The sequence below is a fragment of the Micromesistius poutassou genome, assembly GCF_964030765.1.
Source record: "Micromesistius poutassou genome assembly, chromosome: 4".
In the NCBI taxonomy this organism is placed as follows: domain Eukaryota; kingdom Metazoa; phylum Chordata; class Actinopteri; order Gadiformes; family Gadidae; genus Micromesistius; species Micromesistius poutassou.
The window spans coordinates 18,334,758-18,359,228 of NC_140274.1; the positions used below are offsets into that span (position 1 = coordinate 18,334,758).

The window sequence follows — 24,471 nt, forward strand, 5'->3', positions numbered from 1 at the left end:
TGTTACACCAGAATCCGTTCAGTAAAGCAGACTTTAGGAGAGCGTGGAGATTACCGGTATTAAACTTTATTACAGCATGTTGTTATATTTCTGTTATATTTACATTCCACCAGGGGGCGCATGTACAGAGCAGCACAGAGACCGCGTGGAGCAGACATAACCAATAAAAAGGAGTGAAAAACAGTGACTAGTGTTAAAACCAATTTAGACTGTCGTTTTAGAACTAGTTTTCCTAACTGAAATCAAGAGAGATCTGGAAGTCTTAACGGCCTGGTAACTGTGACTTCACACATCCTGAAACATGGTATTCATTACTTTATGAATATTTAATCTGATAGAGGAGAGGAGAGGAGAGAGGAGTCAGGGGGAGAGGGAATTAGAGAGAGAGAGAGCGGTATATAGAGATAGATGGAGAGAGAGAGAGAGGTAGAAAGAATGAGAGAGAAGCAGAGACAGAGACAGAGGGAGAGATAGAAAGAGAGTGAGTGAGAATGAGAGGGAGAGAGAGGTAGAGAGAGAGAGAGAGGTAGAGAGAGAGTTTTTATTGCCATTGCAGAACTCTATCTCCGTCTCCATGACAACACATCACAAGCTCAGCATATAGAAAATAAATATTCGGTAGAAAAACCCTGGGGTCTTGTTTTCTGCCTTTCCAGCCATTAGAGGGTTACTCTGTCCATCCCATAATAACCAGGGACGGTGGGCCCGTCTCAGTCCCGCCCCTGGATGCTGGTTGGTCAGGACGTGTGAGGAGAAGGCACTAGTGGATCACGTGATTGGTCCCGTGGGGGTTCCGGTGTGGAGCCGAGCTGGTTCACAGGTCGGAGGTCATGGGGGGACGCAGGCAGCAGCAGAAGAGGGGGGAGATGAACCTGGACAGGGCAAGGGTTAAAACTTTACTTCATATCGATGACATTGCCATGTTTGACATCTCAATCCATCCACATCCTGTACCTGGGGGGTCTGGGGTCTACCTGGGGGTATGGGTCTTACCTGGGGGGTCTGGGGTCTACCTGGGGGGTCCTAGACATCGGTGCTGCTCCGGGTCAACTCTCTGATGCCCTGCAGGATCCGCTTCATGTGGCCCACCTTGGTCACACCCAGATCCTACACACACACACACACACACACACACACACACACACACACACACACACACACACACACACACACACACACACGTAGATTTAGTGAACCATCCTGGTATCTGGTACACCACAAATAGCTGCCAGGAAATACTGACACGGTCGTCATGGACATGAGCCTGGGATAAGCAACTTTTGGAACAATGTGTTTACTCCTCCATGCTCCTCCCTCTCTCCTCCTCCTCCTCCTCCTCCCCCCTACCTTCAGGTCTCTCCTCTCCAGCAGGAGGAGTTCTGCTCCTTGGACATCATGTCTGATGAAGATCTCCTTATACTCCTGCAGGCAGAGCCTCTCCAGCCACGCCCCCACCTCCCGTGTTCCCCACCGCTCCACTGGGACAGCAGGAAGTCACCACCAACCAACACAGGAAGTCCCCCCACACATAAAGGAAGTCCCCACACACACAGGAAGTCCCCACACACACACACATGAAGTCCCCACCAACCACACAGGAAGTCCCCACACACACAGGAAGTCCCCACACCACACAGGAAGTTGCCACACAACCACACAGGACGTCCCCACACACACACAGGAAGTCCCCACCAACCACACAGGAAGTCACCACACAAACACACACAGAAAGTCACAACACACAGGAAGTCAACACACATAGGAAGTCCCCAAATCACACAGGAAGTCAACCCACCGACACAGAAAGTCCCCACACACACACAGGAAGTCACCACACACATACAGGAAGTCACAACACATCCACACCGTTAGTCCCCACACACCCACACAGGAAGTTACAACACACCCACACAGGAAGTCACCACACACACAGGAAGTCCCCACACATACAGGAAGTCACCACACACCGACAAAGGAAGTCACCAAACAAACACAGGAAGTGGAGCAGAAAGGAAAAACCAGACAGGAAACACTGTGAGTGATTGTCGAGTTGCGATCAGGCCAAGTGAAGTCAAAAAAGATACACATCTTTCAAAGCTGTTATATAACTTTATATATTAGGGTAGTGTAGGGTGTCCTCGTTCTACTAGAGAAAGAGGAAAAAAAAGGGGTAGAGAGACTATACCTGGTAATGAGAGAGAGAGAGACGTGCAGGCCTCTCGGTTCTTGTTGTATTTCTCCTTCTTGAACTTTGGGACGAGACGGAACTTAGAACCCAAAGACCTCCTGCCTGAGAAACCTGCTAGAACCTCCTACACACACACACACACACACAAATGATGTGTATAATTATATGACCTTGTGTAACAAATGTTTTAGTTATTCATGTTCTGACGGTTCTAGTCTTTACCTCGTGTTCTGAAGGTTCTAGTCTTTACCTCATGTTCTGAGGGTTCTAGTCTCGACCTCTTCTTCTGAAGGTTCTAGTCCTAACCTCTTGTTCTGAAGGTTCTAGTCCTAACCTCTTGTTCTGAAGGTTCTAGTCCTAACCTCTTGTTCTGAAGGTTCTAGTCCTAACCTCTTGTTCTGAAGGTTCTAGTCTCGACCTCTTGTTCTGAAGGTTCTAGCCCTAACCTCGTGTTCTGAAGGTTCTAGTCTTTACCTCATGTTCTGAAGGTTCTAGTCTCGACCTCTTGTTCTGAAGGTTCTAGTCCTAACCTCTTGTTCTGAAGGTTCTAGTCTTTACCTCTTGTTCTGAAGGTTCTAGTCTTTACCTCGTGTTCTGAAGGTTCTAGTCTTTACCTCGTGTTCTGAAGGTTCTATGAGGGGGGCCAGCCAGGCGATGTCAGACAAACGGCGGAGCTGCAATCCAAGAGCGCTCAGAGCAGCGTTCAGCTGGTCCTGCTGATGCTGTTCCAACTGCTGTACGGGGAACTCAAATGTGTTAGAACCACCACCAGAACAAGCAATAGAACAAGCCTTAGAACTTCATTAGAACTACCACTAGGACCTAACTAGAAACACCACTAGACCCCCCACTTGAGTCCCCAATAGAACCTCAATATAACAACCACTAGAACCAGAATGAGCTTTTTATGATATACCATGGACCATATATGGTTTCATATTCATACCATGGATTATATATAGTATTATATTTATGATAAACCATGGACTATATATAGATTTATATCCATACCATGGACATGTTTCCAGACAGGAGGAGTTCTGTCTCACTGTGCAGAGCCTTCACATTGCTGACCATCTGGAGGACTGCTCCACAGCTCAGAGTCTACACACACAGACAGGTAGACACACAGACATGGAGAAAGCAATGAGGGCACTTCTCTCTAACAGATAGTATATATATATATATATATATATATATTTATATCAATAAACAGAGGGTTGTGTACTGATGAGCTCTTGTTGGCGTAGACAATGTCCATGGTCTTAGCACTGGCATTGACCGCGTGGGCGAGCTCCTGTTCCATGATGTGGTGGAACTGTGCGATCTCCCGGATGCTTAAACACACAAACACAGACACACATGTGATAACTGGGTTCATTCGGCAGTGGAGGTCGAAAACCGGGAAATGTTTGAGTTTCTCACACGGGCAAGAAAAGTGTTTCTACCTGGTGATTTGCTTTAGCAGCATAAAGAGTGTTGGTATTAGCATGTGGAGTGTGTTAGGATTTTGTCAACATGTTGTGGATTAGCATTAGCATAAGAGTGTGTTTCTACCTGTGTTTTAGATATAGCATGAAGAGTGTGTTTCTACCTGTGAATTAGCCTTAGCATGAAGACTGTTTTTCTACCTGTGGATTAGCCTTAGCATGAAGCGTGTGTTTCTACCTTTGGATTAGCCTTAGCATGAAAAGTGTGTTTCTACCTGTGGATTAGCCTTAGCATGTGTTTGTACCTGTGGATTAGCGCACCGGCAGCCTGTCCAAACTGGCTGATGTGAGCGAGCTGGTCGTCAGAGAGCACCTCGGGGTGGGGGGAGAGTGGGGGAGGAGGGCTGACGGGTGGCGGGGGGGAGAGGGGGGGAGGGGCTCTGAACTCACACCGCTGTTTATCCTCCCAAGACTTCAAAGTACTTTCAAATGCCTGAGACACACACACAAATTATACATATACACATGTTATTACATTTATAACACATAAATACAAGTTTTATATCCATACAATCACACATTGTGAAATCACTACACACAACTAAAGCGGGCAGCATACTTCAGGGGAAGTTGATTTTATTTCTGCTGGCCGAGAGCCACAAAGTTCTTAGCAGACGACCTTGTCTTCTTATACTCAATGTGTTTTGGTTTGGTCACTGAAGGTTACGTTAGTTGAGACCATGGACATCAGATCATAATGGGGGTGAGGGTCTGGATGGAGGAGGACTGAGGGTCTGGGTGGAGGAGGACTGAAGGTCTGGGTGGAGGAGGGGTGAGGGTCTGGGTGGAGGAGGACTGAGGGTCTGGGTGGAGGAGGGGTGAGGGTCTGGGTGGAGGAGGACTGAGGGTCTTGGTGGAGGAGGGGTGAGGGTCTGGGTGGAGGAGGGGTGAGGGTCTGGGTGGAGGAGGGGTGAGGGTCTAGGAGGAGGAGGGTATGTACTCACCCTGTCTCTGGTGAGGGTCTGGGTGCGGTTCTTGTGGACGATCCTGATGAAGCCTGGAGGCTGAAGCCAAGCCTCTCCATCCACCTGCACAGGTACGCACTCATCTCCTAGGATGGTGATCTTTACCTGACGACACTGAGACAGGTAGAGAGAGAGAGACAGGTAGAGTCAACAAAATGTATGTATCTATGTATCTATCTATCGATCAAAGATTCAAATCGTCCTTCTTAATATAGACATAGCTATATATATTATATATATATTTATATGTATATTATATATAGTCTTTATAGTAGCTTATATAGTATAGCTGCCTGAGCTATGCAGTGGCACTGCGGGTTAATATAATGTATATATCTATAGTAGTACATATATTGTTTAGAATAGACAAATATATAGAATATATAGTATGTATAGTGTAGTTTCCTGAGCTATGCGGTGGTGCTGCAGGTAATATACTGTATATATCTATAGTAGTACATATATAATGTTTCAATAAATATATAGTATATATAGTATAGTTACCTGAGCTATGCGGTGGTGCTGCAGGTTGATGACTCGCGACACGGCCATCTGCATGCTCCCGAACACGGCCACCACCTCCAGGATCTTATCATCAAACGATGGAGCGGAGAACGTCTGGGGAGACAGACAGGTAGAGACAGGCAGGGTCAGACAGGCAGACAGACACATAGGTAGAGACTGGTATATGCAGACAGGTAGACAGAATAAAATCTATGATTACTTTATTAGAATAAAATAGTGCAGATTTTCAGTACAAGAAGACAGGTCAGTCAGACAGGTATGTCAGACAGACAGTTCAGTGGGACAGACAGGTCAGTGTGACAGACAGTTCAGTGGGACTGACAGTTCAGTCGGACAGACAGGTCAGAGAGACAGACAGGTCAGTCAGACAGGTCAGTGTGGCAGACCGTCAGACAGACAGGTCTTACGTCGTCCTCCTTGGTTCCTCCCCAGAAGTTGGTCCCTCCAGCGTAGGACGGGATGTTGAGAACCGCAATGCCCTGCAGGCTGGGAAGAGGGATGGGCCTGCTGTCACACTGCACACACACACACACACACGCAAGCACACACACACACACACACACACGCAAGCACACACACACACACACACACACACACACACAGTAAACGAGCAGAAGACTGATGACAGACCTCCTGGAGTGTTGTGGCCCTAGCATTTCTGTAACCCCAGAGTGTAACCACAGAGTGTAAACCCCACTGTTTGTATGCAGTATAGTGCGTATTATTAGAAGTAGTACTACTAGTACTGGTAGTACTAGTAGAAGAAGTAGCAGTAGTAGTAGAAGTGTGATCTCTATTGGTACTCACTGCTCCAGGTTTGTGTGTTTATAGTGATAGTACTGGTATAAGTACTAGTACTAGTACCTCTAGGAGTACTCTCTGCTCCAAGTTCTTGTAGGTTCGGTGTAGAAGCTCCTTGGTCCCCAAGACTCCGTACCACATCATGTTCTTAGTGCGACTCCTACAAACAAACAAACACACACACCCACACACATTTTAGACATGTGTGCTAGCCCTAGCACTGTTAGTGCGCATGCTAGTTAGCTTCTTACCTGCATTTCTCAGGGTGTTCGTCTCTCTTGTTGTTAAAGTCCAGAGAGATTTTAGCGTCAAGGCCGATGCCAAAGTAGTTGTTCATCACACACTTCTCTGTATAGCAGTCCCTGAAAACACAGCTAGTACATTAGTCCATGAAAAAACACCTAGTTAGTTAGTCCATGAAAACACACCTAGTTAGTTAGTCCCTGAAAACACACCTCGTTAGTTAGTCCATGAAAACACAGTTTGTTAGTCAGACACTTAACAATCTGAGCCGGGCAGTGGCCCGTATCAAGGATGGCTGGAGTGGTATTGCTCAATACTTGACAGAATTATTGTCACTTTGACAGCATAGGTCACTTAGAACCAAAATATGGTCCAGGTTGAAAGATACTGAAGTTGTCCTTGATGTTAGTCCTTACCCTCCAACCAATCAGAATTTAGAAAATAATAAATTGTAAGTTGCTGTAAAAAGCCCCTTTCACACATGCAGTCTTACCCCGCAAAGTTCCGGAAGATTTCCTGCATGGGGTCATGTGGGGATGGGAACAGGGATCAATATTCCGGGATATCTGCAGCTGCAATTTGCCTGCTCAAGACCTAGTTACATTTCAGTACCACTGCCTGTACGGCTGTGATGTGAATGAAAGCAGTAACATTGCCGGGAGAGGCACGTAAAGGGTTACGTCTGTCTAATCAATCTAACACTCTGCTGAGGATGTATTTGAATCCTGCAACTGTTTATCTGAACGTGCCAAAGCTTTACAGGTGATATGATAACAATATCAATACACCTTATTTTTTTGGCAAACAAGCTACTCTTTCAAAGAATTACTGGAAACTGGACAGGTTGGATGAGGGAGCTCTTCTCAGTTCACAGGTTTACATTACCACCATCTGCTGAACTGTCCCGTGGCCATCTATTCCGGCATTGCAATGCTAATCCATGGGTGTAAGGGAGCAAGATGGAGACTGTCCCAGAATGTAGCTGCATGTGTGCATAGTGAAAATCCCAAGCGCTTCCTTAAAGGTGGTCCTAGTAATTTACCGGGAACTATGTGTGAAAGGGGCTTCAGACACACCATTGTAAAACATGTACAACGCAAATATCAAGTCCTCTATGCATTGATGTAAATACATATCCACATGAGTGAAACAGACAGACAGCCAGGCAGGCCAACAGATAACTTACATGTTGTCATGGTGACAGCTGAAAGGGTCAGCGTTTACCAGCAGACGACTTATGACAGAGCTGCTGGAGAGAGAGCCAGACACGCCTGCTCTCAGACCTGAAGAGGCACATCATCATCATCATCATCAACATCAACATCATCAACATCATCGTCATTATCCTAATCTTCATCATCATCATTATTAAGCATCCTCATCAATGTCCTCATAATCAACATCATTATCATAACGTTGTATTTGAAGACCACACTCTTACTTGGGTACAGGATCTTTGTGTTAAGCATATGCTCCCTGCTTACTGTCTGGGCAGGAAGTGATGCAGAGCTGCCCAGACAGAGGCCACCCTTCATTATGAGCTTCTCACAGGGGGTTTTGCTTACTGAGGAGACAGACAGACATGTAGACAGACAGGCAGAATTCAATTAGACATGTAGACTGCCATGGTGGCAAATGGTGTCAACTGTAAGAATGTTATATATGTTTCTTAGCCGTATATAAGCAGAATGCGCTGATTTTGGCACGGTCGGCACTAGCTGTTTTAACAATGCTAGCAGTGTGAGTAATGCTAGGTGGTATCAATGCTAGCGGTGTTATCGATATTAACAGTTTCATCGATGCTAGCGGCAAAAAAACGACGCGAGTGTTGTTAGCGGTGCTAGCGATGTTAGGAGCGTTAGCGATGCTCCAGGTATTAACAGGGCAACGGGTGTCAGTGATGCTAGCGGTGCTAGGGGTTCTTGCGACGCTAGAGGTTTTAGCGACGCCGGGGTGTTGCTCCCAGAGTGTGTCCCGACCTGTGCGACTGTGGGTGAAAGCGGAATTGTTGTGAGTCGACTGGAGAGACACTCTGTCTTCCTCCTCCTCCTCCTCTTCCTCATCCGGAGCACCTCCCAGAGAAAACACCTCCTGGGTCTGAGCGTTCTGCTCGTCCACCGCTACGCACACACACACACACACACACACGACAACCATATTCACCTTCTCACCTCTCTTTGTGCTCTATAACCTGTCTCACCTCTCTGCGTGCTCTATGACCTGCATCAGTGCTCTCTTTTTGTACTCTATAACCTGTCTCACCTCTCTTGTTGTTCTCGATGACCTGTCTCACCTCTCTCGTTGTTCGCGATGACATGTCTCATTTCTCTTAATGTGCTCTATGACCTGTCTCACTTCTTTTTGTGTGCTTGATGACCGGTCTCATCACCCAGTGTGCACTATGACCCATCGCATCTCTCTCTGTGCGCCCTTTGCCAGGTCTCACCTCTCATTACGTTCTCTTTGAACCGTCTCACCTCGCTCTTTTTGCTCTTAGATCTGACTCCCGTTTCCATGTGCTCTATAATTAGAATAACCGTCTCACCTATTTTTCTGCCCTAGAATCTGTCTACCTGTCTCACCTCTCTTTGTGTGCTCTATAATCGGTCTACCTGTCTCACCTCTCTCGGTGTGCTCTATAAACTGTCTACCCGTCTCACCTCTCTCGGTGTGCTCTATAAACTGTCTATCCGTCTCACCTCTCTCGGTGTGCTCTATAAACTGTCTATCCGTCTCACCTCTCTCGGTGTGCTCTATAAACTGTCTACCCGTCTCACCTCTCTCGGGTCTATCCGTCTCACCTCTCTCCGTGTGCTCTATAATCTGTCTACCTGTCTCACCTCTCTCGGTGTGCTCTATAAACTGTCTACCCGTCTCACCTCTCTCGGTGTGCTCTATAATCTGTCTACCCGTCTCACCTCTCTCCGTGTGCTCTATAATCTGTCTACCCATCTCACCTCTCTCGGTGTGCTCTATAAACTGTCTACCCGTCTCACCTCTCTCCGTGTGCTCTATAATCTGTCTGATGGCTTTCTTCAGGCTGTTGGCTCGGAGCATTAGCTGTTCTCTGGGTTTAAAGATGGCTGCCGGGGGGGCGGAGCTACATCGAGGGGAGCAGGCAGGGGGAGGAGGGGTGGGCCGGGGGGGGTGAAGCACCCCCTCCTCCTCCTCCTCCTGCTCCTCTGCGATGGTGGGCGGGGGGGAAGGAGGCGGCGGAGGAGCGGCAGGAGCCACACTCGAAGCCTGGGACTCTTCGTTCAGCGTCTTCAGAAGAGAGTCCAGCTTCTCCTTTAGAACCCCACACTGCAGAACACAACCACCAGAACCATTACAACCCCACACTACAGAACACAACCACCAGAACCATTACAACCCCACACTGCAGAACACAACCACCAGAACCATTACAACCCCACACTGCAGAACACAACCACCAGAACCATTACAACCCCACACTGTAGAACACAACCACCAGAACCATTACAACCCCACACTGCAGAACACAACCACCAGAACCATTACAACCCCACACTGCAGAACACAACCACCAGAACCATTACAACCCCACACTGCAGAACACAACCACCAGAACCATTACAACCCCACACTGCAGAACACAACCACCAGAACATTTAGATCATCTTTCATTGAACTCACACCATTCCTAGTGAACATCTTGATTAAATATCTATTATATATGAGGTAGAACCTTCTTGGCCATGGCATCAGACTCTTCAGATCTCTCTGTGTTCTTCTCGTAGGCCTTCCCCACACGAGCCACAAAGTCCTTCACCGTCTCACACAGAACCCTGAGAACCACATATAGATCACATGTAAAGAAATACAAATATCCCATGAGATATAAATATCATATATAAGGTACATAGTACATCAACATATATGAAACATACATACATACGAGGTAAAACAGGCAGGTATACAGGTACATTGAATGGTAGACCAGCAGACAGGCAGACAGGTAACCTACTTGGCGGAGGAGATGACGACAGAGTGCTGGTCTGAAGTGAGGATCTTGGACAAGTGAGCCGCTACCGAGTCTTCATAGGTCAGAATCTGCTGCACCTGGAGCAGACAGACAGGTAGTCAGACAGACAGGCAGTCAGATAGACAGGTAGTCAGCAAGACAGGTACCTGGATCAGACAGACACATAGGTAGTCAGCCAGACAGGTACCTGGATCAAACAGACAGGCTGTCAGACAGACAGGTAGTCAGATAGACAGGGAGTCAGACAGAGAGGTATCTGGATCAGACAGTCCGGAAGATGGAGCAGACAGACTGTCAGACAGAGAGGCAGTCAGACAGACCGGTAGTCAATCAGATAGACAAGTACCTGGAGCAGACAGACAGGGAGGAGACAGACAGGGAATCAGACAGACAGGTATCTGGAGCAAACAGACAGTTACCCAGGGAGACAAACAGGGAGTCAGTAAGACCGGTACCCGGAGCACAAAGACAGGCTCCCAGAGCAGACAGACAGGGAGTGGAAAAAACAGGTACTTCCTGTTACCTCTGTGTCACTGTAGTCCTCAGTGATGGTAGAGGAGGAGTGTTGCCGTGGAAACTTGGTCTCATAGACCATGATACTCCATCTGTAATAGATAGAGACTTTATCCCCTGTCTCACATTACCTGAGTCACATTATAATACCTTTCTAACAGCTCACCTGTGCAACAGCCCACATGTCTAGCGTACAGCTACCTGTCTAACAGCCCACTTATCTAGCGTACAGTTCCCTGGCTAACAGCCCACCTGTCTAGCGTACAGGTACCTGTCTAACAGCCCACTTATCTAGCGTACAGTTCCCTGTCTTACAGCCCACCTGTCTAGCATCTTGGTGCTGGCCCTCTCCAGTTTCTCCAGAATCTGGGGCAGCTGGGCGTCGTCGTCGCAGGCGGCCCCCCAGCCCAGCACGCGGGCCAGGTCGTTCCCCGTGCCCAGGGGCAGGACCCCCAGCTGGCACTACACATGCACGCACACCCACAACCACACACACACACACACACACACACACACACACACACACACACACACAAACACAAACATTAACACATACCCAGGGGAGGACACCTAACTGGCACAGGTGTGTGTGTGTGTGTGTGTGTGTGTGTGTGTGTGTGTGTGTGTGCGTGTGTGTGTGTGTGTGTGTGTGCGTGTGTGTGTAACCTGTGTGTGTAGAGACAGCGTGTCGATCTCTGAGAGGACCCAGCCTACACTGCCGTCCCCCCCACACACCAGGATACGGAAGGTATCAAACCTCTGGAACAACCGCAGCCTGAGGAGAGAGACAGACAGTCAGACAGACAGACAGACACGCAGGCTGATAGACTGTCGGACAGACATGTCCCAGACAGACACACAGACATGCATGCAGGCAGACAGGTACCCTAGGTGTGGTCCTCCGTTCATCAGGTCGAACACCTGAGCCGGGTTGAGCAGCTGTTTGAAACGCCGGAGGAACTTGACGCCCTGGTTGTCTCCGCTTTTAGAGTTCACACAGACCAGCAGGGGAGAGGTGCAGGAGGGGGGGCAGGACGCCTTCCAGAACCCTACACACACACCTTCATATTAGACACCTTCCAGAACCCTACACACACACCTTCATATTAGACACCTTCCAGGACCCTACACACACACCTTCATATTAGACACCTTCCAGGACCCTACACACACACCTTCATATTAGACACCTTCCAGGACCCTACACACTAGGGATGTTAACAATATGTCGACCCAAAGATACATTTCTCGACTCGTGCTCAAGTCGACTCGAAGTCGAAAAATAGAAATCTGAAAATCTTTTTTTTAATATATATATATATTTTTTTTTTATATTGTAGACTTCTAAAATGTCCTGTTCAAAACATTACAACACCTTTCTGTTTTCAAACTAACCAATTCAAAATTATAGCGGGAGATATGATGCCCATAAGCGTAGTTAAGGGGAAGGGGTTCCGCGATCTGATAGCATTTCCAAATTACACCGTGCCATGTCTGATTTGATCAACTCATGACTCTGACACGTCGACTCACAAAATAATGAGTCGTTAACATCCCATCTACACACCTATATATTAGACACCTTCCAGAACCCCAGAGATAACACACAACAACAGAAAACACATATTTAGTTTCCTCATCAGAGAGGTGAAAAAAAATTATTGAATAAATTGACATGGAACATCTATAAGCAACGTATTTGCTAATTTTAATTTGTCCATTGTGTATTAATTCGTTAATATGGCTGAGCCTTGCTATAATGACCTGGACCCAATTATCTTTCCTTCATTAGCCTAGCTCAGTTCAATTCATTAGTAGTTATAGTAGTGTGTATTTTGAATATGGTGTCTAGGTGTTTAGCAGTGTGTAGTAGTGTCTAATAGTCTGTAGCAGTGTGTAGTAGTGTGTGTAGTCTGTAGCAGTGTGTAGTAGTGTGTGTAGTCTGTAGCAGTGTGTGTAGTCTGTAGTAGTGTGTGTAGTCTGTAGCAGTGTGTAGTAGTGTGTGTAGTCTGTAGTAGTGTGTAGTAGTGTGTGTAGTCTGTAGCAGTGTGTAGTAGTGTGTGTAGTCTGTAGCAGTGTGTAGTAGTGTGTGTAGTCTGTAGCAGTGTGTAGTAGCGTGTGTAGTCTGTAGTAGTGTGTAGTAGTGTGTGTAGTCTGTAGCAGTGTGTAGTAGCGTGTGTAGTTTGTAGTAGTGTGTAGTGGTGTGAAGAAGTGTATAGTAGGGTGTATTACCGTCAGAGTCGATGGAGTTGAGGGCGGTGGGGGGGATAACGGACACCTTACACTGACCCAGTGGACACTTGATGGACAGCTGCTCCTTACAGCCCGAGTGAACCTACACGCACACATAAACACACACACAAACGCACAGACACCCAGTGTTCACTTAGCTCAACCTTAGCCACTCCCCCCCCCCCCCATCACCATGTACCCCGCTCACCGTGTACCCCCCCCACCATGCCAACCCCTCACCCCCCTCTCACCATCCCAACCCCTCACCATGCTAACCCCTCACCATGCTAACCCCTCACCCTGGTCTCCCCCCCTGACCATGAGCATTCCCCCTCCCCCACCCCCCCTCACCCCCGCCCCCCCTCCTCACCATGCCCCCCCCCCCTTACAAGGCGCTCCCCCAGCCCTCACCCCCGCTCCCTCTCCTCACCATGGCCTTGCACCAGAGACACTTCCAGTCATGCAGTCGGAGCACGCTGCCGCAGGTCTTCTCACAGACGGAACATTTGGCACTGACCGGAAGGTTCCCCTCCAGCCACTGGTGGGGCATGGACACCTGGGGACAGGAGGCACCGCACATTCTGCTCACTAACCTCCTCTGGCAAACAAGGGAACTCCTTTGCTAGTCAACAAACCACAAGGTTAACTGACAAGTTGAACATGTACCTAACTCACTCGTTAGCTCTTTAACCCACTAACGAGTTAACTCATTTCCTCCTCACCCCTTCCTCGTCCTCTATGATGTCCGTCCCTACGGAGGCCAGCGTGGTCCATTTACAGTTGTTGGTCGCGCGCACGGCACAGCGCTTATGGACCTTGAACTTGCACACTGAGACGCACAAAACACACACACAAACACACACACACACACATGCACATGCACGCACACGCACACACACACACACGCACAGTTTTACGTTAAATGTAATGCAGTATATTCAACATAACAGATGAGTAAATAAATATATTTATATCATTATATATATTATTAGACATTATATTACGTTCGGAGGACTCACCCAGACAGAATATATATATATATCAGGATATATATTTTTATATATAATATATTATAAATATATATATTATTATTATATATATTATAAATATTATATTACCTTCACAGGACAGCCCGTGGGACGTCACCCCAGACAGAGCCTCTCTGCACACGTTGCAGTAGGTGGGTCGGGCATGGGAACACGCGTACCAGTTATGCATCCCACTGAAATGATCCATGCTGTACTGGGTAGACTGGTCACACACACACACACACACACACACACACACACACACACAATGAAATGATCCATGCTGTACTGGATGGTCTGATCACACACACACACACTGAAATGATCCATGCTGTACTGGGTGGTCTGATCACACACACACACACACACATACTGAAATGATACATGCTGTACTAGGTAGACTTGACACACACACACACACACACATTGGAATGATCCATGCTGTACTGGGTAGACTGGACACACAGACACACTGAAATTATCCATGCTGTGCTGGGTGGTCTGATCACACACACACACACACACACACACACACACACACACACACACACACACACGAGCGAGACAGACAGGTAGAGGGACAGAGAGGTAGAGAGACAGGTAGAGAGAAAGGCAGGCAGGCAGACAGGTAGAGAGACAGACCTCCATGTGCTCTCGGTTTTGGACGCTGCGCAGGGCTGCCATCCACTCCTCCATCTCCTTCCTGTTGTCAGCACACAGGATCACCCTCCTACAAGGAGTTATCACCTAGACAGACAGACAGGTAAAGAGTCTTAAGTCAGAGATATACTCGCCTTTTAACATGCAGCCGTACAGGGGAGTGCTACACGTGTTACCGGAGGATTCCATGAGAGGGCGCGCCAAAGAACTCACAATAAACAGGAGGACCCTTGGGAATGTTACTATGTTGTTCATTCTGAGATCACAGAGCCATCATCCACACGCAAACACGAGGTACAAAGGCTAGGTGTTGTTTACAGTTGCTGTCAGAGGTGGCGGAGCTCACCGTGAAGCTGTTGTTGACGTTCTTGGTGCTGGACTCAGCTACGCTTGCATCCGTCAGATCCACCTCGTCAAAGATTATAGACTGAAGACCAGTGGAGGCCAAGAGAGACCAGGTGAGACCAGGTGAGACCAGTCAAGACCATAGCGACCAGGAGATACCAGGACAGACCACGAGAGATCAGTAGAGAACGTTAGAGAACGGGAGTCTGTCACACATGTTACATAGGCTAGGTTAGCTTGCAGTGTGTTAGCGCTCATTCTATTCTATATCATACAATATATATACCTTGGCAGTCTCAGCATAGAACAGCATGCTAGGCTAGGTTAGCAAGGTTCTATGTGATGCTACGTTGGTGGGCTGACAAAGTACAGGCTAGGTTAGCACAGTGCCGTGTGTTGATATGTTTGGCAAGCTGAGTCTAGAACAACTTGCTGGGTTAGGATAAAGCAATGTTATGTGTTTCTACCTTGGCGGTCTGAGCATAGGACAACGTTCTTGGCTAGGTTAGCGATATGCTATATGTTGCTACCCTGGCAGTCTAAGTGTTAAACAGCATGCTAGGTTAGGTTAGCGATATGCTATGTTTTGCTTCCTTGGTGGTCTGAGCATAGGACAACATGCTAGGTTAGGTTAGCGATATGCTATATGTTGCTACCCTGGCAGTCTAAGTGTAAAACAGCATGCTAGGTTAGGTTAGCGATATGCTTTGTGTTGCTACCTTGGCGGTCTGAGCGTAGTACAGCGTCCTCCCTCGCAGTTTAAAGTAACGTCTCTTCCAGCGCTGGAAAGAGGTGGTCTGTTTCATGAGCTGCCCTTCCTTAAGGATAGTCTGGCAAAGAAACACAAAAAAAGGGGTTAAATAGGATACAATACGTACGGAAAAATGATTCAAGTGCCGGTTTGCCATGTTTCTGCTCAAATTCAAACTCCGAAATCAAAATAAAAACATTTTTACTAGACTTAGGAGGGTGGATTGATGTCCCTATGGTTACAGCTCACAGAAAAGTTGTGGTGCTTTTTCTTTAGCTAGTAAGCGATATGATAGCGATATATGAAATGTCCAAGATGCTTAACCCTCTCTGGAACGCAACCATCAATATTAACCGCAACATAAAACATATGCAGCAGTTGCAAGATATGAGACATACATTATGGTGATAAAATGTAATATAATACATACATTATGGTGATGAAGATATAATACGTACATTATGGTGATAAAATTAAATATAATACATACATTATGGTGATGAAGATATGATACACAAATTGTGGTGATAAAATAAGATATAATATATACATTATGATGATTAAGATCTATATATATGGTGATTCAGGTATGATACATAGTTCATGGTGATAGGATATAGTATAAAGCCTAGCCTTTTGGTCTTCCTCCTCATTTTATTATCTATTTCCAAATTCTTGTTCCAAGCCGTCCTGCATGTCTCATCTCGCCACAAGAGGACACTGTTTACATATTTTCACACGAACAGGGAGAAGACCTAGACCTCAGAACATAGACTCTAGGGCCCTGTCCCAATTCTCCCCCTTCCCCTAGATTTGAGCCCTACCCCTAGATTTTGCGCTTTCCTGTGAAGGGGTAGGGTGTCCCAATACTTAGGGGAGCAAGGGGGACTGCCTATTTTCCATTAAAATCAACCCACGCTAGCCAGCTCGGGAGCTGACTTGCAGCTAAGGGCACTCAAAGCAAGAGTTCTTGTTAAGGGGAGAGAAATGGGACTGGGCCTAGGTCTCTTTCCTCGTGGACTCGAGAAGCGCTAGACCATGGAACATAGGAGTCTAGGGTTCTCCACCTAGACTTCAGGACCTCACATGGGCCCTGCCAAGAGTCTAGGAGAACGTTCTGAGCTCAAGGCTAGTTTGAGAATGTTCCTCTGAGGAGACGTATGGTTGGTTGCTCCAGACACATGACCAGGGAGACCTAGTGAGCCCTGGTGACACAGCAGCCACACCACCCGCTTGTGATCCAGGCAACAATAGCAGCATTCAGCAGATCTAATCCCGGCTGCTCCATGATGAACCAAGCTCTGTTACACAACCTTGAACCGGGACCTCCTCCACCACCACTTAAAAGGGGAACCACGTCATACGTCTGCAATATTGACCCTGAGAACCACTCAGAAATGTATAAATCAACGGTCTGTGACGACATCGGTCCGATTTGGAGAACGGATCCTGGACCAATGACATCATTGTCCAACTTTTCAGCAATTTCTTTGAGCAATGAAGCACGACCCTTACATTAGAAAGCAGCTGAGCATGATGTTCCCCTTTGACTTCCCCTTAACCAAGCTCCTCTCCTCCACCTCCTTGTTCCACCACCCTGAAGCTGATCCACCACACCCCCCTGAGCCAAGTGCATCTAGAGGTGCAAGACACAGAATATGATGATTTTGTCAGAGAATAAAAGTACAAGGAGCTCAACTGCTATCCTTAACTCACACTGAGGAGGGGAGAGGAGAGAGGAGAGAGGATCAATTAGGTGAGGAGAAGAGAGGAAAGGAAAGGAGAAGAGGGAGTGAGATTAAATGAAATGAGTGAGGAAAGATGAGAAAAGAGGAATGGAGAGGGGGAAGGAAAGGAGTGGCAATGAGAGATGAGAGCGCAGAGTGAGAGAGGAGAGGAGATAAGGATAGAGGAGGGGGGGAGAGGAAGGAAGGAGTGGAGGGTGAGGGAGGGTGGAGTGGAGACTTTAGGGTTGAGATTGAGTCTTTGTTCGGCCGTTAAATTCCATTAGTCCCACAGTGTTCAGAAATAGAAACCTGGACACACATGACACTTCCTGTTTACAAGGAAGTACTAAAAGGGTTCTCTCTCTCTCTCTCTCTCTCTCTCTCTCTCTCTCTCTCTCTCTCTCTCTCTCTCTCTCTCTCTCTCTCTCTCTCTCTCTCTCTCTCTCTCTCTCTCTCTCCATACATGTTAACATACAGATACAGGTAGTAGAAGAAGATAGTATGGTAAAGATCTAAAGCTGGGTAGGTAGATAGTTAGAGAATTAACATAGTAAACATAGCAGATAGTTGTGTTGGTGGTTTCAGTTCTTCGGCCAGACCGCTTCCTGAAGTTCCTGTGTGTCACAGATCCGACCACGTCAGTGTTGGAGCCAGAACACCACCCCTACCCCTGGCTGAAGTTTTCTTGTTTAATGTTGTTAAATGTTGTTTAACAATTACAACAGTACAATTCAATTCTATATTATATGTTACTAATTTACTCAAATAAATACTTGTGTGCTCAAAGTTCAACTCTACCTACTAACCAAATGCAGGTATACTCAGTCAAACCGCACCGGACCGTTATGTGTGGCTTCGACGCTAACGGAAGTGAAGCGTCACCACCGGCTTGACCTGACCAGTCCATCCCGGGACACGAGGCTGCCAACCCGGATGACCGCGGTGGGAAAGGCCGAGGTCTCCCGCCCGGCCTCCCGTATTACCTGCCAGCTCCCTGTAGCATAGCCAGCTAGCGGTACACAGGGCTGTTTACACTCAGACCTGTTCACAGCTCATCATATTTTCTCCTGGCCATGGTTCTAAGAGGTCTGGTCCAGTAGAGAACCAGTACATCTACTGGTCGGACTCAGTCTGGCAGATGTTAAAGACCTGGATCTGCACTGATACAATCTGTGATTCATAGTATATATGTGTGTTCATACTATGTTATAAACAAGGTATATTGTCTGCTCTAGCACCTCGTATAGAACAACAGAGAACCAGAGCATAGCGGAGTATTCCGTAGTAAAACTAGTTCTGTAGGAGTTTGATACCATGGAGAATAAGTGGCCCAGCTCCGCTGAATGAAAACAACTCGAGAACATCCTAGAGAATAGAATATAACGGGACTACCTTGCTTCGGATCTGACCCGATGTCGACACTTTGCGGATGAGTTTCTGCGGGGAGCCGTGCTCCTGCTCCGGGTCGCTGTCTGACGACTCTTCCAGACTCCTCGCCGCGGACTCCGGTCCCCCAGCCTCGGCCATCCTGCCACCAGACCCCCGGGGCTCCACTACAGGGGACCCACAGGGGGCGGGCGCCACCCAGTGGCGGCTCAGGGGCAATACAGCTACACCAAAATATTCATTCGTATGAAAGTATCCCCGGCTGTCGCTATGGACGGTTTAAAGAGATTATAAATAATTTATCTATTTTACTACAAAGAAATAGGCTATTATACTGGGTGGAGTTCCAGGACCAGGGTGGTTTCAGATTCTCTGGTGGTGGTGAGTGGAGTGTGTGCGTTCCCTGAGGAGAGGGGAGAGGTGTCAGGAGAACCGGGTCAGCGACGAGGTGTGGTGAACCACAGATCCTGCTCTTTGTGGCACGGCGGGGGTGACTTTTCAACTCTGAAAGGATTTAAAACGCAGATAGTGTTAGCAAATATATCACCTATATCATTGACTATATCGTTGACCCCCCCCCCCCCCCCCCACACACACACACACACACACACACACATACACAGTGTTTATTATGTAAAACTCTCCATCTCCATGTCAACCTGAGACTCCTGGGAGGTCATCATAAAGACATTTCTCAGGTTTCAAATCTGTTGATGGTTGTGTACAGTCGTTTTCAGGAATAGCATCACGTTCACCTGTCCACCTGCTTACCTGTCCACTTTTCACTTGTCCCCCACTCACCTGTCCTCCTTTCACCTTTCACTTGTCCCCCACTCACCTGTCCTCTTTTCACCTTTCACCTGTCCCCCACTCACCTGTCCTCCTTTCACCTTTCACCTGTCCCCCACTCACCTGTCCTCCTTTCACCTGTCACCTGTCCACAGGGCTGCCGCTCCCACCAGGCACGTCACATGCTGCGCGTAGGGCACCAAGTTCTGGAGCACCACAATTATGATCATCATAATAATCATAATGATGAATTATTAAAATGTAAGATGAAGTATGGTGATTATCAGCTTTAATGTTTGAAGTATTGTTTATGAGGCATATAACGTTAGTAACAACGTTACTACTACTACTACCATTAGCATACCATCCTATCCATCTTCTGTTTTTAGGAAAGCATTTAACGTTATCCAAGTTGACTTGGCATATTTTTATCAGAACATGGCGTTTGCATGACGTGTGTAAAAGGTTGTGTAGAGAGCAGAATCAGAATGTAGCTGTACACTGAGCTAGACGCACAGGAATAAGAAATGGGCCAAGTAGGCTACTTGTAATCTGAACATACCTATCCTTATACTACACCACTGAATAACTTGATCTGACATGACACATGAACAAGCGTTCAGAGTTTGATAACTGGTTTGTGTAAAACCAAATTCTTTGTCAGGGTGAGGGTAAGGTCTGCATCTGCAGGTGAAATCGAGTCACAAGTACCATTGGTTCATTATTTAGAAGACAATTTAACTTTAACTTTAATTTATACTATGCATGCAAAATTTAAATGTTTTTCTAATCATATCAGATTAGAATGATACAGCTAACAAAATTGTGTGATTAATTAATTTATACCAGTATTTGTTCCATTCCAAGAGGAGCCTTCAGTTGCATATTCTTTATTGCAATGTATACTGTATGTAAGTTATTTTTTCTTATAAATACAAATATTCGTACAAATAGTTGTCGATTTTTGTTGTACTTTTAATTGCTCTCTCTCTCTCTCTCTCTCTCTATCTCTCCCTAGAGAGAGGGAGATGTTCTGTGGCCTCATTGCAGGTCCCAGGAGGACTCCATAAAGAGCTCTTCCTATAGCTCCCAGGCTCCTCTTACACACCTTTATTCTCACTGCAGCCTTCAGCTTACTAGGTCAACGCTCCTCCGGACCCTCCCTAAACCATATATTCAGAGCCTTCCACACACACACACACACACACACACACACACACACACACACACACACACACACACACACACACACACACACACACACACACACACACACACACACACACACACACACACACACACACACACAGTGGGCAGGGTGTGGCCTGGTATGGGTGGGGCCTGGGGTATAAGATGCTCTACCCGCAGTTGGCCTCCAACTCACCTGAGGACCAGACACCCGGACACACGGTAGGGTGAGCAGGAGGGAGCGCTGTGTTTGTGTGTGTGTGTGTGTGTGTGTGTCGATGGACAGCTAATTTATCATAAATTAAATATTCCTCAATATTCAATTCCTCTCTCCTATCTCTCCCCTCTACGTCCCTCTCTCCTCTCCCCCCTCTCCTATCCTCTCATCTCTCTCCCCTCCTCCCTCTCTCCTCCTCTCCTCTACTCTCTTCTCTCCTCTCTCCTCTCTTTCCCCCCCCTCTCCTCTCCTCCCTCTGTCTCCTCTCTTCTCTCCGCTCTCTCTTCTCTCCCCTCTCTCCTCTCTCTTCTCTCCCCTCTCTCCTCTCCTCTCTCTCCTCTCTAGATGAGCACGTTTGCGGTGCTCATGCACCTCGTCTTCTTGTCACTAACGACGGCGATGCCCGAGCCATCGCTCTCCCCCTTCCCCCTCGACGACGAGCAGTTCACCCCCTTCCCCCCCGACAACGACCAGTTCACCCCCTTCCCCACCGACAACGACGAGTTCAGACCCATCCCCCCCGAAAACGACCAGTTCCGCCCCTTCCCCCTACCCCCCGGGATGGAGGATTTGGGGGGGAAGAGCTTTGGGGGGGGCATGGGGCAGAACGTCAGCCTCCCAGATGAGGTGACGGAGGCGTACTGCCAGATGCTGCTGGACTCCCCGGTCCCCCTGCCGGCGGACCAGGTGCCCTGGTTCTGCATCTGCTCCCACTGTCAGGGGAGCCACGGCCCCAAGGGAGACCCGGGGGAGCGAGGACTTTCAGGTACACCCCTGCTCTCCCCCCCTCACCTCCCTCACCGCCCTCATTCCTTCAGCCCTTACTCCTACTCATTCCTTTACCCCATCACCAGGTGGGCTACCTGTGCAGGAGCTGTTCGGTGTAATTCAGCTGTTGTACTGATGCCCCCCCCCCCCCCCCCTCCCCCCAGGAAGCCCAGGGAGCGCTGGCAGAAGAGGCCTGACCGGGGTCAGAGGTCAGCCAGGGTTTATGGGGCGACAGGGAATCAAAGGTAAAGCCTGAGGTCAGATGGTCACGTGATTTTCAGGACCCTGGGAGATGACCTGTCCTGACTCTGTTCATCTGTGTGGCTTTAGGACAGAAGGGAGATGAGGGCCCTAAAGGAGACGGTGGTCCTGAGGGCCCCCTGGGGCCCAAAGGACAGAGGGGATATAAAGGTGAGTGCCTGACCTCCTGATGTGGCCCCTGGCCTGGCACAATGGAGACGTGACCCTTGAACTGTGTTCCCCAGGTGACAAGGGGGAGGCCGGCTTGGAAGGGCGGTCTGGTGAGACGGGGAGCAAAGGGGAGGAGGGTGTGTGTCCCGAGACCTGCGAGGCTGTGGAGGGGCCCGCAGGAGGACCAGGACTCCCGGGATCCACCGGGCCTAGAGGGCTGCCGGGCCCCGGAGGTAAAGGGGGGGCCAGTGGCCCCAAGGGAGACCCCGGAGACCTGGGACCCCAGGGGGCGCCCGGAGACCCGGGGCACCAGGGGGAGGCGGGGCCACAGGGAGACTGCTCCTGTGAAGACGGAGCGGCAGGCACCCCAGGGGAGCGCGGGCAGAAGGGGGAGGGGGGGTCGGAAGGCCCCACGGGGTTGACCGGGGAGCCGGGTGCCAAGGGAGATCTGGGGGAGATGGGGGTGAGGGGGGTCCCCGGGCCCTGCATGCCGGCCATCCAGTCCTCCTTCTCCATGGGCCTGGCCGTCTCTTTCCCCCCTCCCAACACCCCAGTGGCTTTCACTCAGGTCCTCAACAACCGGCAGGGCCACTACGACCCCCTGGGGGGCCTCTACACCGCCCCTGTCAACGGCACCTACGTCTTCAGCTACGCCCTGACGGTGTACAGCCGCATCCTGAAGGTGGGCCTGTTCCACAACTACGTGCCTCAGGTGAAGACCACCTACCCGGCCCAGCTGGGCACCGCCTCCCACCAGCTGGTGCTGCACCTGCTGCAAGGCGATGGGGTGTGGCTGCAGGTCAGAGACCAGCTGACCAACGGCATGTACACCAGCAGCGAGACCAGCAGCACCTTCTCAGGCTACCTGCTCCACCCGGACTCCTGCTACATGTCTGAGCTCAGACAGTCCTCGTTTCCCAACCCTGTGCCAAGGGGCCCCTACGAATGGGGTACACTCCCGGGAGGCCCCAGCCCAAACGCAACAACCAGCTCCGTGCCAATAGAGGACACCCCTGGCCAATGAGCAAGTGACCAGACCAATCGACATCATGGGGACTCCGAGCACCCCACCAGCGGACCAGTCGTTGGATGAGACGCTCCCTGTGAGGCTGAGCGAGAGCATCTGCTCCCTGTAGCTGCCTCAAGGGTCCGGTGCTTAGCAGCACCTGTGGGTCTGAGGAGGATCAACCTAGAATATATTCTGCTGTTCATAACCACTGTTTCTCTGTTGGCTTAAAACCTTTAATGATTTGTGTTTTATCTGAATATCATGCTTTGCCTGTATGTGTTTCTTTCGGAGTAACAGCATTAAAGAAAGACGTTTCCTCCAAGCGTTCGCAAAACAGGACTCATTCTTTCTCCTTTTCCTCTGATCCTATAAACCTGTAGTTAGTTACAGAGATACTCTGGTATATACTGTATGTTACTCTAGTTAGTTACAGATATACTCTTGTATGACTATAACTCAGCTACAGATATACTCTGGTATATACTGTATGTTACTTTAGTTAGTTACAGGGATTCTCTAGTATATATATTACTCTAGTTAGTTGCAGAGATACTCTTGTATGAATATAACTCAGCTACAGATACACTCTGTTATTTACAGTATGTTACTCTAGTTAGTTAGATATACTCTGGTATATACATCCCTCTAGTTAGTTACAGAGATACTCTGGTGTAAATGTTACTTAAGTTAGTTGCAGAGATACTCTGGTATACATGTTACTCTAGTTAGTTAGTGATATGCTGGACTGGAATCCTTCCAGTCCATTGTTAACTGCTAACCACCGGGTTACCTGATGCTCCCTGGATGTTGCTAGCAGACCCCGCCCAATGGAGGCCTGGATCTCCACCACAAAGACAGGGGCAACCCCTGCTGAGGCGCATTACAAAGGGGAAACACTCAATGCCACAGGTTCAAAGCACATCATACAACTCGCACAATATATGACAAGATGGTACGGGAGCCACCAGTACCAGACTGTGGTTGAGCGGGGCAGTTCCCATTTTAACCAGTAAAAGTTTGTCGTTTTGAATGTCCCTTGAATGAAAGATTACTAATAAAGACATAAAAAGCTAGAAAAATGAAATGATTATCTTGAAAAAAGATATGTAATAAAAAAAAATATATATATATATATAGAAATATATATATAGAAATATATATTCATGTCGTATGGATAGGGTTATTTATGTATAAGTATGGTTACACATAAATACAAAAAGACAAAAGTA

The 24,471-nt window shown here is 48.1% G+C and overlaps 2 protein-coding genes across 3 annotated transcripts; one reads left to right on the forward strand and one right to left on the reverse strand.

The window, feature by feature from the left end:
• Positions 1-54: 54 nt before the first annotated feature.
• dgkd (diacylglycerol kinase delta) lies at positions 55-19,014 on the reverse strand. 2 transcript variants are annotated; one of them, XM_084466750.1, is made up of 31 exons: positions 18,867-19,014; positions 15,716-15,826; positions 14,998-15,078; positions 14,634-14,738; positions 14,082-14,214; positions 13,686-13,792; positions 13,394-13,519; positions 12,964-13,066; positions 11,618-11,780; positions 11,398-11,506; positions 11,054-11,193; positions 10,742-10,823; positions 10,201-10,295; positions 9,922-10,021; positions 9,209-9,515; positions 8,192-8,332; positions 7,654-7,776; positions 7,399-7,495; positions 6,221-6,331; positions 6,033-6,129; positions 5,576-5,683; positions 5,148-5,261; positions 4,623-4,757; positions 3,924-4,111; positions 3,417-3,525; positions 3,200-3,292; positions 2,803-2,922; positions 2,186-2,312; positions 1,348-1,478; positions 994-1,107; positions 55-872 (listed from the first exon to the last, which is right to left on the reverse strand). In XM_084466750.1, the coding sequence occupies exons 1-30, from the start codon at positions 18,999-19,001 to the stop codon at positions 1,024-1,026; spliced, it is 3,675 nt and encodes a 1,224-aa protein (XP_084322876.1). In that variant the 5' UTR covers positions 19,002-19,014; the 3' UTR covers positions 55-872; positions 994-1,023. The 2 variants fall into 2 exon arrangements, with proteins under 2 accessions (XP_084322876.1, XP_084322877.1); XM_084466751.1 differs by lacking the exons at positions 15,716-15,826; positions 18,867-19,014 and adding an exon at positions 15,464-15,472.
• A 2,439-nt stretch (positions 19,015-21,453) lies between these two features.
• On the forward strand, positions 21,454-23,257 carry LOC311341566 (uncharacterized protein; the record flags this gene model as incomplete). Its single annotated transcript, XM_084466389.1, has 4 exons — positions 21,454-21,820; positions 21,987-22,067; positions 22,153-22,233; positions 22,308-23,257. 4 exons carry the CDS (start codon positions 21,454-21,456, stop codon positions 23,255-23,257), a joined length of 1,479 nt encoding a protein of 492 aa, XP_084322515.1.
• Positions 23,258-24,471: the final 1,214 nt, after the last annotated feature.